The 15,717-nt window shown below is 35.8% G+C and overlaps 5 protein-coding genes across 10 annotated transcripts in view; 3 read left to right on the plus strand and 2 right to left on the minus strand.

Moving 5' to 3' along the window:
- Positions 1-1,033, minus strand: part of LOC107266864 — a 6,691-nt gene extending 5,658 nt beyond the window's left edge. Inside the window, exon 1 of the mRNA XM_015737830.2 lies at positions 970-1,033. Within this exon, the coding sequence (XP_015593316.1) occupies positions 970-975 (6 nt within the window). The 5' untranslated portion in view covers positions 976-1,033. The remainder of the gene's footprint in view (positions 1-969) is intronic.
- A 1,650-nt stretch (positions 1,034-2,683) lies between these two features.
- On the plus strand, positions 2,684-5,985 carry LOC107266618 (solute carrier family 35 member G1). Its single transcript, XM_015737269.2, has 2 exons — positions 2,684-2,984; positions 3,198-5,985. Exons 1-2 carry the CDS (start codon positions 2,957-2,959, stop codon positions 4,244-4,246), a joined length of 1,077 nt encoding a protein of 358 aa, XP_015592755.1. The 5' UTR covers positions 2,684-2,956; the 3' UTR covers positions 4,247-5,985.
- A 197-nt stretch (positions 5,986-6,182) lies between these two features.
- LOC107266622 (transport and Golgi organization protein 2) lies at positions 6,183-7,605 on the plus strand. Of its 2 annotated transcripts, none has more exons than XM_025084172.1 (4): positions 6,183-6,553; positions 6,638-6,884; positions 6,957-7,194; positions 7,250-7,444. In XM_025084172.1, exons 1-4 carry the CDS (start codon positions 6,412-6,414, stop codon positions 7,295-7,297), a joined length of 675 nt encoding a protein of 224 aa, XP_024939940.1. In that variant the 5' UTR covers positions 6,183-6,411; the 3' UTR covers positions 7,298-7,444. The 2 variants fall into 2 exon arrangements, with proteins under 2 accessions (XP_024939940.1, XP_015592760.1); XM_015737274.2 differs by having other exon boundaries at positions 6,189-6,553; positions 6,957-7,175; positions 7,250-7,605.
- On the minus strand, positions 7,474-13,764 carry LOC107266608 (Fanconi anemia group D2 protein). 5 transcript variants are annotated; one of them, XM_015737248.2, is made up of 16 exons: positions 13,634-13,764; positions 12,407-13,017; positions 12,052-12,325; positions 11,596-11,955; positions 11,153-11,513; positions 10,648-11,081; positions 10,489-10,580; positions 10,240-10,414; positions 9,931-10,185; positions 9,531-9,855; positions 9,155-9,470; positions 8,872-9,078; positions 8,494-8,791; positions 8,189-8,409; positions 7,919-8,127; positions 7,647-7,788 (listed from the first exon to the last, which is right to left on the minus strand). In XM_015737248.2, exons 2-16 carry the CDS (start codon positions 12,978-12,980, stop codon positions 7,657-7,659), a joined length of 4,233 nt encoding a protein of 1,410 aa, XP_015592734.1. In that variant the 5' UTR covers positions 12,981-13,017; positions 13,634-13,764; the 3' UTR covers positions 7,647-7,656. The 5 variants fall into 5 exon arrangements, with proteins under 5 accessions (XP_015592733.1, XP_015592735.1, XP_015592734.1 ...); XM_015737247.2 differs by lacking the exon at positions 13,634-13,764 and having other exon boundaries at positions 7,474-7,788; positions 12,407-13,418; XM_025084160.1 differs by lacking the exon at positions 13,634-13,764 and having other exon boundaries at positions 9,931-10,065; positions 12,407-13,418.
- LOC107266621 (protein NipSnap) lies at positions 13,691-15,572 on the plus strand. The gene is made up of 5 exons (XM_015737273.2): positions 13,691-13,863; positions 13,992-14,174; positions 14,479-14,647; positions 14,723-14,990; positions 15,061-15,572. The coding sequence occupies exons 1-5, from the start codon at positions 13,781-13,783 to the stop codon at positions 15,207-15,209; spliced, it is 852 nt and encodes a 283-aa protein (XP_015592759.1). The 5' UTR covers positions 13,691-13,780; the 3' UTR covers positions 15,210-15,572.
- The last annotated feature ends 145 nt before the right edge of the window (positions 15,573-15,717 follow it).

The following is a 15,717-nucleotide window of genomic DNA, read 5'->3' on the forward strand; positions in this document are numbered from 1 at the left end:
AATTGGGAAGAATAGTATATCGGTCTATTGAGATCACGTACTGGCGACTTCAACACAACAGTCTAGGAATCTGACGGATCGAATCTGAGCGGGCGTCTGCAACAATGTTGCTAACTATCACGCGACTAGCAATACACATTGGGGCCTGCAGCGTCAGGTCGTTCACAGTCGTACAGGCAGCAGCATCATGGTAAGTAGTTCTTTAATAGTTATAAGGAAACAAGACGTAACACGTCTTATGTTTATTTTATTACTATGAAGGATATTGCGAAAGAGAATATTGTCAGTTAATAGAAAATGATTTTCGATCCCGATGACAACCTTTTTTTTTTAAATTTTATATAAGCTTAAAATAAAGTTTGGGCATCCGAGAAAATTTGAAAGAGAGGAACCTTGAAAAATAGTATAGGCTGATCGTAGTGTAGGCCTATTGGGGACGCGCTACGTTAAATAATGGGAACGCATCGATCCACAGTTTATTTTATTCTCTTTTCTCGTCCACGTGGAGAAGGGTGGCGCGAAAGTTCTTAACTGGAGTGCATCTCATCACGAAAAGTAGTCTGGTCTGATCTTGCTGTGCACTGTAAAAGTAGGATGAAATCCAAGGCCTATGACTATCTTGCTGATCAAGCCCAGCATAAGGGAATCAATTTCTTTAAATGGTCTCCTCCCACCTTGGGCTGTCCTTGGTTTACCAATATAGTTAAATAGTGGGAACGCATCGACGGCGGCACTTCTTGGGTGATGTGGAAGCCCGCAGGTTGTCGTTGTTTATGCCTTTATTGTAATAAGATACATAAATTAATTGGATATACTCTTTAATCTGTTAATCCCATTTGCAAAAGCACATTTTTTTTTGTAAAAAAAATGCTCTCCATAGAGGGTTGGTTTACCAATATAGACTGAAGGAGAGATGATATTGTTAAAATTAACAGGCTCCGCACAAACCATACAGCATCTAGAGCTCACCTTCATAGAATCCGTGCTGCCTCCTCTGAGGCCTGTCAATGCAATGCTCAGTTCCAAGACTTGAACCAGAAATGCTCTCCATAGAGGGGTCTCGAATCATAGACCTCCCGATTCATAACCGGGTGCACTAGCCAGATGCCAGAAACATCTGTATGTTTTACTTCTTTCGGAAGTTGTATTTCTAGAATTTGATCGTTTATTCAACTGCTTACTATTGTCGTTTCGCTTACTTTACATATAAGCAGAATAATATGAAGATGCACTCCAGTTAAGAACTTTCGCGCTATCTTTGTTAATTCAGTCCAGGGCAAACCAACTGACGCGATGCTCTTCATCTAATTCCATTTCGTACCTGATGCCACTTAAAAATGTTTAAGTCTTCTTGTTAGGTCCCTTCATGTTAAGGTCCCTTTAGTCTTCTTTTTTCAACTCCTGATCCTGGTTCTTTTGTATCCTTCCCAAACGACACTGCACTGTTGTCTTCTTGGATGCATTCTTGATCGCTCTCTACATAGAAGATCTCTTTAAACTACCTCCACTCATCTTCAATCTGTATAATACATACAACGCGGAACATCACTAACGCCACCTACATACTACTCATAAAAGTTATGGCTTATGCTCGTCCACTGGACGTGTCGCCTTACTGATTCGATTGGCTAATCAAAGAAGACTTTACGCACTCTACGTCTAGAGTCCAGCTTAATCTTTCCATCCTGAGCTGGATCATTCAATGGAACATCACTAACGCCATCTACATACTACGCATAAACATAGAAGATCTCTTTAAACTACATATAATACATACAACGCGGAACATCACTTACACCACCTACATACTACTCATAAACGTTATGCAAGGCTTATGCTCGTCCACAGGACGTGTCGCCTTACTGATTCGATTGGCTACTCAAAGAAGACTCTAACGCACTCTAACATCTAGAGTCCAGCATAATCTTTCCAACCTGACTTTAGGACTAGTTACTGGCACATCTCCTCATTGGAGGAGTCAGCCATAAGGAAAGGAAGGAAGGATATATTTACAAGGGCGTAAAGAATCTGATGCCGAAAGAAGTAGCGAATAAGTTCATTATTGTGACATCTAAAACTGATAGGGTTACACGACAAGCGGAAAATATCGCAATAGAATTCAGGAGAACTCAACTAGGGTCGGTTTCACCAAAGATAACCGAAGTTTAATTAATGCGATTAGCTAATCAGGTGCCTGTATTTTATGAAAATCCGGATCTGGATCACTGGATATCACAGTTATGGCCAATTTCTTCACTTTCGGATAAAAATTATTCCGTGGATAAATCTCCAGTTAACCAATCATTTTCATGTTTTAGAAGTTTATCCGCGGGATACATTTTATTCGAAGGTGAAGAAATTAGCCATTAATCCATAGTGAAGTATTCTGTGTGGTTCCTCTTATGGGTCTTGTACAACAAATGCAGTAAGTAGCGATCAAATGGGCAAGGAGCATCAAGTTGTAACGTTATAAATTAGATCCAACGCATGTTGTTAAGTCTTCTAATTTGTCGAAAAGGTATAAGGTAATTTCTTCTTTTTTTTTCCCGCGTGTTAGCCAGCCAATCATAAATCGCAAAGGTTGTAACACTGACGCTACGAATGGCAGCAGGTAACACTACTGATTATGACCCAAGAATCAAACCACTTCCAATATATGTACTGTCATCTTCTATCTATTATTACTTCTTAGGTAACAATCTGCAATTTTATGATAAATCTGTAATTTGAGACTGCAAGCACTGCCGGTCCTGCAGATTGCAAGTCGTTACTTGCAAATTGGAATTGCATTAAATCTCATGTAAAGAGGATGGCGTGCACTGAACTATAGCTAGTTATTCATTGATTGATATATGAACATAATCATGTGAACAATTTTTGGCTATCTACTCCTAATATTGTCGAGTGGTGCTAATTAGTTTATAGTTATATTTATACACAAGTTTGTAATTATTCAATGAGAGGAACAGGAAGTGAAAGGCTTAGTAAGTTATTCTCCATTTATTATATAGTATATTCTGAATTGGTGCACTTGCAGACAAGCTAGAAACTTTATAGAAAACAACTTCATGCATAATCCACATGTATCTTGTTTTCCATTGTTATGTTATTTCTATACTCTATACCAGCATAAAATTATCATTTATTCTTTATATGCTGTTAGTATACTTTGTTTAATTCTAAAATATCTCTTCCAGGAATGTCAGAACATTTGGAGCTGCAGCACTTGGTGGATGGAGATGTGGAGTGCGAACCATCAAATCACCGCAAGAAACCACTGGCTTCAAAATGCTGTAGCTGCCCTTACTTGGGTTTAATACTTGCAACTCTGTCTTCCCTTTTCTTCTCCTTGTGCAGTGTAATAGTCAAAGGATTAGTAGAAGTGAATCCTATGGAGTTAGCTGCATTTCGCTTTGTGGGTGTTCTACTGCCAGCAATACCGATTGTTATATACAAAGGCGAAGATCCTTTTCCAAAGGGACGTAGGTTAATGTTAATATTAAGAAGTTTTGTTGGCACAACAGGCCTCATGTTAAGTTTCTATGCATTTCGACACATGCCCCTTGCTGATGCATCTGTAGTTGTTTTCTCTGTACCTGTTTTTGTAGCTATATTTGCAAGAATATTCTTAAAGGAACCTTGTGGCCTATTCAATGTCATTACAGTCTGCCTGACATTGATCGGTGTCATTCTTATCACTCGACCTCCCTTGATATTTGGTCATACTATAGAATCTTTATCCGACAGTCATGTGCGCACTGAGCATGCAGACCTCTGGGGTGCTGTAGCTGCATTCTCAGCGACATTATTTGGAGCCAATGCTTACGTTCTTCTTCGAGCTTTAAAAGGTCTACACTTTTCAGTGATAATGACGAATTTCGGTTCCTTTGCTTTGATTCAAACTGTCGCCGTTTCCTGGGCGATTGGTGCACTTTGTTTACCACGTTGTGGTACTGACCGTCTCCTGGTTGTTGCATTAGCTCTCTTTAGCTTCGGTGGACAAATTTTACTCACTCTTGCTCTACAAATGGAGCAGGCTGGTCCTGTTGCCATCGCAAGATCCGCCGATATAGTATTCGCCTTTTTCTGGCAAGTGTTATTCTTCAATGAGATACCTAATAGATATTCGGTCGGCGGCGCAGTTCTAGTTACGAGCTCCGTTCTTCTCACTGGTTTGAGAAAATGGGTAGTTTCGTTACCAGAAACATCGGGCATTAAAAAATCTTTTGGGATTTTGGCTACATAGAGGAATTTTCAAAGAGAATTAATTTCAATTTCTGGCCATGACCGTAAGATTTGTATCAAACATTGCAAACGAACAAAGAAGCAATACTTTCATTAAACGAACAACTTTTACCGTGTAACGGCTCATGGAAATATCATAATTTTCAAACTTAATTCATTCAATCAATTGTATTGCAGTTGGAGTATATGTTACTTGTTACTCCATTACTGACAATCTGCTACTAGTCTTTTTTATAATTGTTAATAAAACGAGCGAGCACGCATGAATTTGTGTATAATCATTTGGTTCTGTTCCAAAATACTTTACCAAAGAAAATTCATTAGACGCTAGGCTTTTTCAATGAGGACTGTTTTAATTATCGAGAAAGATTTAAAACAGGCAATGCAAAATCCAAGGCCCATAAAGTTATAAAAAATTCAACCATACATTCATTCCCTCATATTGCAGTACTAATCCATTATCTATGGATTCTTATAAGAGATATTTGTATAATGTATTTCCTATCGCCTAGAACAATTACTATCGACATTATTTATATATTTATATAAGCTACCGTACGTAATATATTCCTCGCAACCTTTCAGGGTATCTCCGATTATTGGTTATCTGTAATATTCAAGCTGTACCATTACTTAACTTGTTCCAGCCCCGAAATCAGTTCTACATTTGGAGAACTAATTTACACTATCAATTATAAAAAGATGATCCTCTGGTATTTGTCCTCTTTGATAGGGATGAATCCATAAAAGGAAAAAGAAAACGAAAGATACGACCCTTCAAAGTAGAACTGATCTCACTTGAATCGACTATACAATTATATTACTTTTTAATATAAAAACATCCTACGAAAAAATTATCCTAATCACATAACAAGATAAACTAAGTAATTATATTAGATCAGATCTGTCTTGATCTAGTCTTCGATAAATCCATGATTATCTTAATCACCGAATAAAAGTTTGACGATTTAGGTAATTCCGTTCGCCTTGAAGACGATTGATATTTCGTATTATAGATGAATCTTGAAATTCTGTGATGCGTCTGAAGATAATAGTCAGTAAAAAATATTTTTACGTCCCACGATCTTATTCTGTACTCTTTATTGTATATCAGATAGTGTGTCTAGTAACAAAAGAATTCCCATTTAGAATTTAAGTAGTGTTTGTTTACCAAAGAGTTATATCTATGCTTGTACATACATATAACAAGGCGGGGATTTGCTGATCCTACAAGTTGTATGTTTAAATTATCTGATTGTTGGACCTCAGTCAAAAGTCACATTGGTAAATAGTCTCTAGCTATACTTTTATTAGCCCAGGAGTAGGTGCGTAGGGTGTCCGAGGACACTCCAACTCAATGCTTCGGAAATGGAGAAAAAAAAAGTGTGCGAACATTCCCGAATTGAAGAGATATTATAAAAACACATTCTTGTCACCCAACTATAATATTGTTTACCAAAAAATTTCCATGTCGCACAATAGTAACAAGAAATATTTTTCAAGAGAATCTTTGTAGGGAGCGAATCCAAGCTTTATAAGGTACAATAAAACATTGTAAATACACACGAATGAAATATTACAGATATTTTAATTTCCAGTCATATTTTAGACGAATGTCGTTATGAATATATGCAACAGTTTTTATACACTTCTTATTGGTTTGTTTCTTTATAATTCCTTGTAAAGACGATATGTACCAATTAAAAAAAGGAATCCGTAGAGTTTAATGATATCATTATACATGATAGCACTGTTACTTTTTATATATCCTACACATGGATCCTACAGAATTCAATGTTATTATATCGGCTATGTAAAATTCGATATACTGCATGTTAAAACGAATATAATGTATGTATACATATACTATGCATGTAGTCATGTCTGTTACGCAATCAGCAGCAGTCAGCTGTTTACTACTGCAGGTGAAATAATACATATAAAAATTAGAGAAAAAAATCATTAAGTGTAAATACCAAAGGCCTGATTTATTATCAAAGATAATATTTTTTTCCACAAATGTTATCACATGCGACTATGACAACAGTGGCTTGATAATCATTAGCACTGACAACTTCTTGTCAGTGCACAAGCGACCATCTAGAATTCTTCATATACGTACTATATATCTATCGTAATATATCTATGCATAATATATTTTGAGCTATGTGCATTCTATTTGTATACCGTAATATTTACGCTAATGCAAATAATTATAGATTGATAGTTGCTTCTAATCGCGATGAAAATTTTAATCGGCCAGCTGTACCAGCACGTTTTTGGGAGAAATATCCTCATTGTTTGGGAGGTATCCATTTGTCTCGTTATTATCAGTATAATTGTGCATATATAAATATTATTTGGTGTCGTTTTATAAACCTTATTCAACCAGGCATGGATATGGAACCTGGAAGGGAAGGCGGTAGTTGGCTATCTTTATCAACTAAGGGTCACGCCGGTGTCCTTTTAAATCTTCCTGGTGAAACGAGATCTACAGAATCTGCTGGACAGAATCGTGGCTTCCTGGTGAAAGACTATGTTACGTCGGAAATGTCACCCGAGTCATACTTAAATGAATTACACTTAAAGAATCAAAAGAATCAATATGATCCTTATAACTTGATTCTCATAAATCTTCGGTACGTTTAATGTTTTATGCGCTGATACTGGAAGTTTTGTTGTACTCTTTGATAAATTTAAATTTTGTTTAGAACTGCAGCCGTATATTATTTGAATAGTAGTGAGAATTCACCAGGTCACGTTGTCTGTCAGGATAATGTTATTGGCTTTGGGAATAGCTTGCTGGATACTCCATTAAAAAAAGTTGAAGCTGGAAAGAAATGGTTTCAAAAGATTGTTGAGAATGTGACTGTGTCTAATGAGGAATCTCTTATAGAGGACTTAATAAAATTACTGGGCAATAGGGAAAAGTATATTTTATATATAAATGTAATAGTAACAATGACTATTGTAGTGGAAAATTATCACATGTATATTTTTTAAGGTGTCTACCGGATCCCGAGTTGAAGAGGAGATGCACCAATTATTATGAGGAGTTGAGTTCTATATTTGTCGAAATACTGAATGTTTATGGGACTCGAACACATTCGGTACTTCTTGTCGATGGTGCTAATCGCGTAAAATTTGTAGAGAAAACTTTGATGCCAGATCACACATGGAATTATGAAACTTTTAATGTGACTTTGGAAGGAGAATAACAGAAACATAATGATAAACTATCATGCAAATACTGAATCAACAATATTTGCATTTCTCTTTTATAAACATGAAAAATTAATAATATAAGTAAATTGTATCACGGTTAAGTAATACATTTATAAATATATAACGTTAATATTATGTAACTCATGTTATGCATCGAAAGTAATGACTGATTGCAAGGTAAGTATTTCAATCATCTTCTGCCTCGTCCTCACGGTCCTGTTCGTTGTCGCTCCAGAAAAGTTCTGAACTAGTATCATTATTTGTATCATTAACAGATGTTTCTGTTGTTGGCACTGTGATGTCATCCGCTGATGTACACTAAAAAAATTCAATAGTAAACAATAAAAATATATAAATAAAAACGGAGAAATCATATTAGGTAATTGGTAAAAATATAATATAATAAAAACATACTTTTGCAAGCATATAATGATAATAATAGTAATACCTGTGAGCTGATTTCAGTATTCTTTAAATTTAAATTAACAATGTCGCCTGTCCAGAAAGCCTCATCAATTTTATTCAAAGCCATCATACACTGAACTCTGTGTAAGAATTCTCGTTGTGCCGAACTGTAATCTGGTATCAGTTTATTTAGTGTTACAATTTTATTTTGCTTGGCGTCAGCACACACCTTGTGAAGGTACTTCGTAGCTTCTGAAATAAAATATAATTTGTTTAATTCTAAATGATCAATGAAAATATGTGGTAGGCGTACTTTGCATAGATTTCACAATTTGGATGACATCATTCATCTGATATTTGAGATAATGTTCGAGAATTGACATTCCCTTCTTAACAAAGAAATTTAAGACTACTGTCGTGTAGTGAAGAATGATTGGCAAATTGGCTTGTATTGATAAACTGTTGCAGATATCGACCATTTTCTCAAGAATCTTCACCGTCTTTAACCATATCTCTATTTGTTTCCTCTCATCTCTGAAAGTAATATTAATCTATGAATTCCTAGTGAAATAATATAATAATCTGAAGTTATAAGGTGGGAAAATATTAAATAATTACTGATTATTTGAATCCAATGAACTTTTTACGCCCTTAACTAATCCGTGGAAGAGTTGTTTATACATTAACTGGAAGTTACTTCTAGTTATGGTTGGTAATCTATCTAAATTATCTTGCGACTTTTTTAATTGCTTTGTTTCATCCGGAAGCCATTCCATAACGAGCATCACTGTTTTTAAAGGTTGAAGATCGTCACTTATCCATATCTCCAATAAAAGTTTCAAATCCGAATTGCTTATACGCTCTTGACTATTATCTGCGGACCATTGCAATGACAAAAATCCAAAAGCCATTTTCGCTATAACATTTAAAGTGATATTATGGATGACATAATAGTTTAAATAAAATTAAATATCTAATATGGATGTTTCACATTACCAAGTTTTTTCTTGTGTTGGTTTAACATTGTTTCCGAATGTTGCATTAAAGAACTGCACACATTAATGAGTGCAACAGCGATGGATATTCGTGTAGCAACATCTGACAACGACTCAAAATACTTAAAAGCTTCAGCAACAAGTTCCCTGCAGGATCTAAGCATAGAATTTGATTCGTTCATCAGGCTAGCTATTGTACGTAGACTATCTGTAAGTGGAATTCAACAATATTTTTTAACTATAGCAATGAAATTGAATATTGTTATGGTATATAATTTAATTACCTCGGAGCAATGAATTATAAACAGCTGTGTGAAATCCTCTCCAATTGAACATGGACGTTAAAAGTTGTAACAACAATTGTAGGGCTTCACGATTCTGATCAGTATCCGTTTCTCTGAGTTCAGAAACAATGCGCTTTAAGTTGGCAGTGATTTTAGGTAGTAAATCAACAAGGTCTCTTATAAAAGATTCCTTTACGTCACCCTTAAACATATCTAACAATTCTTGAACCACAAAACAGACTTGAGCTACTGAGATATTTCGTGATGAACCCTGAGATGCATAGACATTCATTCTAACATCGAGTATATGAGCTACCTAAAAATGTTCAAAATATTCAAGTTTCATAAAATGAATGTATTGCATGCTATTTATTACTTTAGCTTCCAAACGTCGGAAATATGCAGGATTTTTAAGGCACAGCGAAGAACCCATTTGCCAGGATTGCCAATCAGCCAAGCAGCTAGATTTATCCATACTCGCTTTTTTCCCTTTGCTTCTAGTTCCTTTCTTAAGGCGTTCAAATTCCGGTGCCGGAAAATAGTGAAAATAACAAGGAGGTGGCTGATAATGTGTACCGCACAGTGTAATAAGTGTATGCAATTCTCCCTGCAGATTAATCAGATCATCAAGTCTCTGCAGAACTTGTTTCTGCATAAGAGGATCGGGATCCTTCACAAAGGCGTTTATCACCTCCCGAAACCTGTACCATAATAATTCATTTGAAAAGCTTTGTTTTCCTGTATCTATATATTATTAAATTTCATTGGTGAATTACCAGTTAATACAGTGTATAACGAGATCAATTACTTCTGGCTCAGGTGAGTCCAAATTATTAGGCAACAGAATGCCGCATCCTAGAAGCATATTTATATGCTTTAAATCTCCATTATATGCAATCATATAACATGTTCTGAGTAAACGGAACAATGTCAAAATAGTTCCACCATATTTGCCCTCACTGATTTTAATGACGCATGATTGTGCATCATCATTCGATTCATTTAAATCATATTTTGGTACGAGATCACCGCTGTCAATGTCATTCACATCAGAAGATTGAAACAATAGTCTTAGTAATACTTACTTATAGTTAGTTTTATCAATCATGTATATTTCAATGAAAAGATTCTCAAAGTGAGACGTAAAATAATTAAGAATATCACGATCCATGTTCTGAGAAGCCGCTATGACCTCCGCCAGTTTGTCATAAAACAACGCTGTTGATTTTGGACAATTTTTCACAGCTATTTCAACTTGTTCTGTTAAAAAATTATATGATAAATATAGGCTGTTATAATAATTACAAAAGCAGTAAAGTATCAAATAAACCCACTAAATATTTCTGTAGCTTGTCCCGTTGTTTCCACATTTCCTGCTAAATGTTTAATCGCCATTACAGCACTCAGAACACCTTTACATTTCATTCTAGAAAAATAAGCATTAAATTTCTCTAACAACATCATTTTTTTAAATTATCGATAATGTGTCTTACAGAGGTTTTGTATTAGACAATTGTTTCCGCAGGAGTATAAATAGGTCGTCCCTCAAATTATCAGCTGTTGTGTTCGAGCTCGTGCACAATCCATGCAAGAGATCATTCAACATGACAACTTCCTCTAAACTCAAGTTATCCATTTTCTCCAAGAGGATGCTTAGGTGATTACAGTGTGTCTGCAAATATTTGCTATCTTCGTCGTTCTCGGACATCTTGCAGAGAACCGCAAATGCATTCTTCGACACATGTCCAGAATTTCCTGTGAGGAGAATTATTTTTTCAATGATCTCACGTTGCTTGTAGACAGCATCTGCTTGACTGGCGAACATGAGTCTGAACCATTCCGTGGCAAAGTCAACGTATACTCGATCCTCCATAGTCAGAAGGATGCTGGCTAATTTCATTGCTATTGACTGTAATTCTCTAGCGACCTGTAGTTATTCATAAATAAAGTTTTACGCATAATTTAATAAAAGACGTGATCCATGACTTAACTCCTTACCTCCTTAAAATCATTATAGAAAATATTGAGTAGGCTGGCTTTATACAAACCTACTCGTATATGCTGCCTTAAAACAGTTTCAATATCTTTTTTTTTCACTGTATTCGTAGGGAATATCAGTAGCATCAACATTATGTCAAAAGGCATTGGCTTTGAATTGCCACTCTTCAATATTTGTATTGCTGCTTGGGTCATCTTTTTTGATATCAATATATTTGTCCTCAAGACGTTCATAATGAGTACTTGATTAGTATAGCAATCAGTCAATTTTTCACCTGCTAGAGGTTGCATTTCCAACACACGTAATGCTAATAGTGTTTTCTTATAAGACTCCACAGTGGTACAATCCGTAAGAACAAACCTAAAGATGACCAAGTCCTTATAAAAACTACGTTCTATTAACTTCTGGTTTATTAATTTGATGAAATGGAAGTCTCATTTACTTGGTCACTGCAGGTAGCATATCCATATGTAATTGGCTTTTTAAAGTATTTAGAACTTTGTCACGCAAATCCTCCATATACTGTTTGCCAAGAGTTAGATTGCTTATGCATTCCAAAATTGAATTAGTCAATTCAGGATTAGATTCCAGTGACTTAATAAGAACCTCTGCTATAGCATAATGCTGTGAATCGATAATGATATCTGGTAAGAATAATATTAATTCACGTTGAAACCATGTAGGACATGATTCTAAGAGTTCCTCAAGCTTAGATGTGAGATTATCAACATCTAAAATTTCCTCTATGAAGCGGAACTGCTGCAGCATTAAACCACACCAAGGTACATCATCTGGAGAGTCACTGTAAGTAAAATATGTATATGATTTTAACCCCATATATTCAGTCTTACTAGTTTGATTATTACACAACATTAATTCGAAATTCACGAATTCTTACGCTACAAGTATAGCTTCTGTAAGTCGTTCCAGGAGAAAATTAATCATTTTCGTTTGAAGCAAAGGCACTTGCAGTAAAATTCTAACAAGAGATGTTTTATTTAAATCACCAAATGCATCTTGTTCACTAATTATTTTAGTATTGTTTAAGCTCTTCTGAAGATTATCTTCATTTTCAATATATTTTTGCCACTGGCTTAATATTGTTTTCACCTTAAAGGTCTGAGTACTAAATAGAGTTTCCATTTTTTGTCTTATTGTAGGTGCATCATCATCTGAAAACATGAATAGAATCTTGTGTAAGTATATTGGTGATACCATGTACTACATAAATAAATGCATCATTAAATCCTTACTAAGTACATGTGGATTGTCATTCTGCGAAAGAGTAATTCCTGATGAATTAAAAAATCTAATGAGCTCATTATCCAACTGGCTTTCAGGTGATACGGAAAGCTGAAACCGAGCCTGAGATGATCTTGTCACTCTAACTGGTGTTTCAGAAATCAAATTACTGTTTTCATTGAAAAGTTTATTAGCATTTGCTTTTGATTGGCTTTTGCGAATGGTATCCTGTGTGGAATGCTCATTGTAAGGTGTAGAGATGGCTGTTGGATCAACCAAATTAGGATCTGTCTCGCTAAGTGACCTTAACTTTGCCTGTGGGAGAGTGCTCCTTGTATTTTTTCTTTTTGGAGACAGACTACAGGTTGAAGAAGTTTCAGCATTCTCATCGCTAGATGCATTTGGTGATTCCAGTTGTGGTTTCTTTCGCTTCATGGAGAGTGACTTTTGCATAGAAGATCCAGTAGATTTCTCACTCCTCATTGACAACCGACTAGTTTGTCTAGTGGAAACTGGACTATTTGATCTTTGGCTATCTGATGGAAATAGTAAACTATTTCTTAGCCTTAAATTTCTCTTATCCATGACTATGTAATTTAATGATCCTTGTATAAGTCACAATCTGAAGTATTAAAAGAAGGAAAAAAATGTAAATACAAGTAATTATTATTAAATGAATATTATAAAAAAGGGTGTGGCAGAAGTAACTCTTTGTACCACTGCAACTAGTGAGATAATGGCGTTTGCCGGTGGAGACTGGTGGAGACGCATAGAACCACACAATTCAAACGAGGACCGGTTGGGTAAATCAGAATGTTTTTAAGAGAAATAATGGTTTAGCATTGTATCGAATTGTGTAGTTTTGTGCTTATATTAACTAAGAAACTCATGAAAACAGTTACAATGATGGAATTTTATTCTATGTTTACGAAGCAAACTAAAAGGTTTAATACATCAATGGTGCATTCGTACAGTAATGCCCATATATATAAATGTAAAAGTAATTTAAAAAAGTTTGCAGATGTCTATAGAACGCGGACATTTTCAAAATGAAATTCAAATTAGTAGCGCATGCGTTACGTAGTAAAGGTGCGTCTCGAGTGAGTGATAAATAAAGACTGCCAGCCTTTAAACAGAGCCCGCGACAACAGTTCGGGGGAAACTTCGAATCCGTTATCTCAGGAGGGGCCGGGAAAGCAACACTCGGAGATTATGAATAAAAATAAATTGTGGCTTACGTCACAATTTGCCGAGGGATCGTCTCACTGCGTCGCGACGTACAAGCACGACGAGAACGACGATTGCGGCTCGGCGCCCGCTAGAACTAATCCTTATTTTGATTGGAGGAACTTGAGTAAAAACTTGTCGAAGAAGCTCCAATAAGAATGGCCGCCGTTCTGGGAAGAAGGTTCAGGGCTTTTCAGCCGGTGATCGGCAAGGCGAATTTACCGGCCTTGTCCTCGGTCAGGTATGACTTGTAGAATGTTGTTGTCCTCCTCTTTAATACTCTTTGTCCTACATCTTATGAACCGTGTATTAATTATTACATGTGCACAGACTTCGTTTCATCTAGCAGACTATAGTACTCTCTTCCAGATTCGTGGCAAGGTCGTCTGAACGTCAAGATTTAAGCGAAGGATGGCTGAGCAAATTACTTGTGAGAAAGATAGAACCTACCAAGGAGTCGCATTCGCGGATGCTCTCCGACAAGGAGGTCATTTATGCTCTGAATACACACAACATCCGTCCTGACTCCATCGATAAATATCTGGCGAACTAGTGAGTACTTCTCGACGTGACCTTCTTCATCACATTGGACTTTTAACCAGGTTTAATTTAGGCCTCGTACTAGGTGCTGAATCATTACCAAATTTTGTTCCTATAAAAAAAAAGCAAATAGAATTCAATTTCATTAAAATGACATAATCTAGATAACGCGTTGCACGATTAGATTTTGTTTGAATTTTTTGACCTCTTGTTGAATAGTCAATTAAGATAAACGCAATTGCCATTTAAATAAGTCATTGTATTTTCATCTAAAGAGCAATGCTTAATTTTTTTTTCTTTCATGTTTAATTTTCAGTGAAGAAAATGTTAACTTCATTCATTCCAAAAAGGGTGAATTGAATTGTGAATTGGTGGGATCATGGACTGTTGAAGTTGGAGATCTTGATCAGGCCCTCCATTTGTGGCAATATACTGGAGGTTTTGAACGCATAGACCGTGCCCAAGCTATGTTTTCCAAGGATGCGGTATGTCCTCTCAGATGTCATTAAAATTATGTTGTTTGTGATCTTTGGACAAACAGAACCATTCTGTACTTTTAGGACTATCAACGTTTGCTTAAGGAAAGGGGAAATTATCTAAGATCTCGTCATCTTCAGTATTTATTAGCATTCAGTTACTGGCCCCAGATTGTAAAACGGGAAGGTGCCAATAAATATGAGATCCGTAGCTACAGTTTAAAGCCTGGCACAATGATAGAGTGGGGAAATAATTGGGCAAGAGCTATAAACTATAGACGCAACAATAATGAAGCTTTTGCTGGTTTCTTCTCTCAAATTGGGCGACTCTACAATGTTCATCATATCTGGTGTAAGTTCTATTAATCTCTTTTCTATTGTTCATGGACATTCAATATCAAACATTAATTTTTCTTCTCAAGGCTATAAGGATCTTCAATCTCGCAAGGAAACTCGTGAAAGTGCATGGCGATCACCAGGTTGGGACGAGTGTGTCGCGTACACCGTACCATTAATTCGTGAAATGCATTCTCGTGTTTTAAACCCAACCTCATTCTCTCCTACGAAGTAACTTTCTAGCTATTATGAATTTCGTATGCATTTGTATAAATATTATGAACTTCATTAGTGTCTGAAGATAATGTAAAGAAAAAAAGGATACAAATACACGCTACACGATACGCGTGGTGTCGTCTAGATGCAACAATAACAAAAGGCAGGGACAGAAATAGAAGAGGCGAAGTATTTTCTTTTTTATCATGTAGATCACGAAAACGGAAGGTGCATTTTACCAGGTTACTGGACTCCCAAACTTTGGTTCAAAGTCCGGACTCTATACAAGTCCATGAATTTCGTATCATGTGTCGAATTTGTCACACAAGACAATTGTAAACTATGTAGGAAAATATACAGATCTATATACTTGATTCTAGAACGATGCTTGTCATTATCCTCTATAATCTATAAGCAACTGATAACGTAAATATAAATATCGAATTAGTGAACGGCATTATAAGAAGATAAATGCCACAGTGATAAGTAACTGTAAGTATGGCTGAATATTGTTAGAGGAATTCGGA

The sequence above is a fragment of the Cephus cinctus genome, unplaced genomic scaffold (genome assembly GCF_000341935.2).
Source record: "Cephus cinctus unplaced genomic scaffold, Ccin1 Ccin1_scaffold0330, whole genome shotgun sequence".
NCBI lineage: Eukaryota > Metazoa > Arthropoda > Insecta > Hymenoptera > Cephidae > Cephus > Cephus cinctus.

Coding starts and splice junctions, on each gene's coding strand:
- LOC107266618 (XM_015737269.2), top strand. CDS start 2,957: ATGAGAGGAACAGGAAGTGAAAGGCTTA. Junction 2,985..3,197: donor AACAGGAAGTGAAAGGCTTA/GTAAGTTATTCT, acceptor TATCTCTTCCAG/GAATGTCAGAACATTTGGAG.
- LOC107266622 (XM_015737274.2), top strand. CDS start 6,412: ATGTGCATTCTATTTGTATACCGTAATATTTACGCTAATGCAAATAAT. Junction 6,554..6,637: donor ATATCCTCATTGTTTGGGAG/GTATCCATTTGT, acceptor TTATTCAACCAG/GCATGGATATGGAACCTGGA. Junction 7,176..7,249: donor TTACTGGGCAATAGGGAAAA/GTATATTTTATA, acceptor ATATTTTTTAAG/GTGTCTACCGGATCCCGAGT.
- LOC107266608 (XM_015737247.2), bottom strand. CDS start 12,980: ATGGATAAGAGAAATTTAAGGCTAAGAAATAGTTTACTATTTCCATCA. Junction 12,326..12,406: donor TGACAATCCACATGTACTTA/GTAAGGATTTAA, acceptor TCATGTTTTCAG/ATGATGATGCACCTACAATA. Junction 7,789..7,918: donor ATACTGAAATCAGCTCACAG/GTATTACTATTA, acceptor GAATTTTTTTAG/TGTACATCAGCGGATGACAT.
- LOC107266621 (XM_015737273.2), top strand. CDS start 13,781: ATGGCCGCCGTTCTGGGAAGAAGGTTCAGGGCTTTTCAGCCGGTGATC. Junction 13,864..13,991: donor CCGGCCTTGTCCTCGGTCAG/GTATGACTTGTA, acceptor ACTCTCTTCCAG/ATTCGTGGCAAGGTCGTCTG. Junction 14,175..14,478: donor GATAAATATCTGGCGAACTA/GTGAGTACTTCT, acceptor TTTAATTTTCAG/TGAAGAAAATGTTAACTTCA.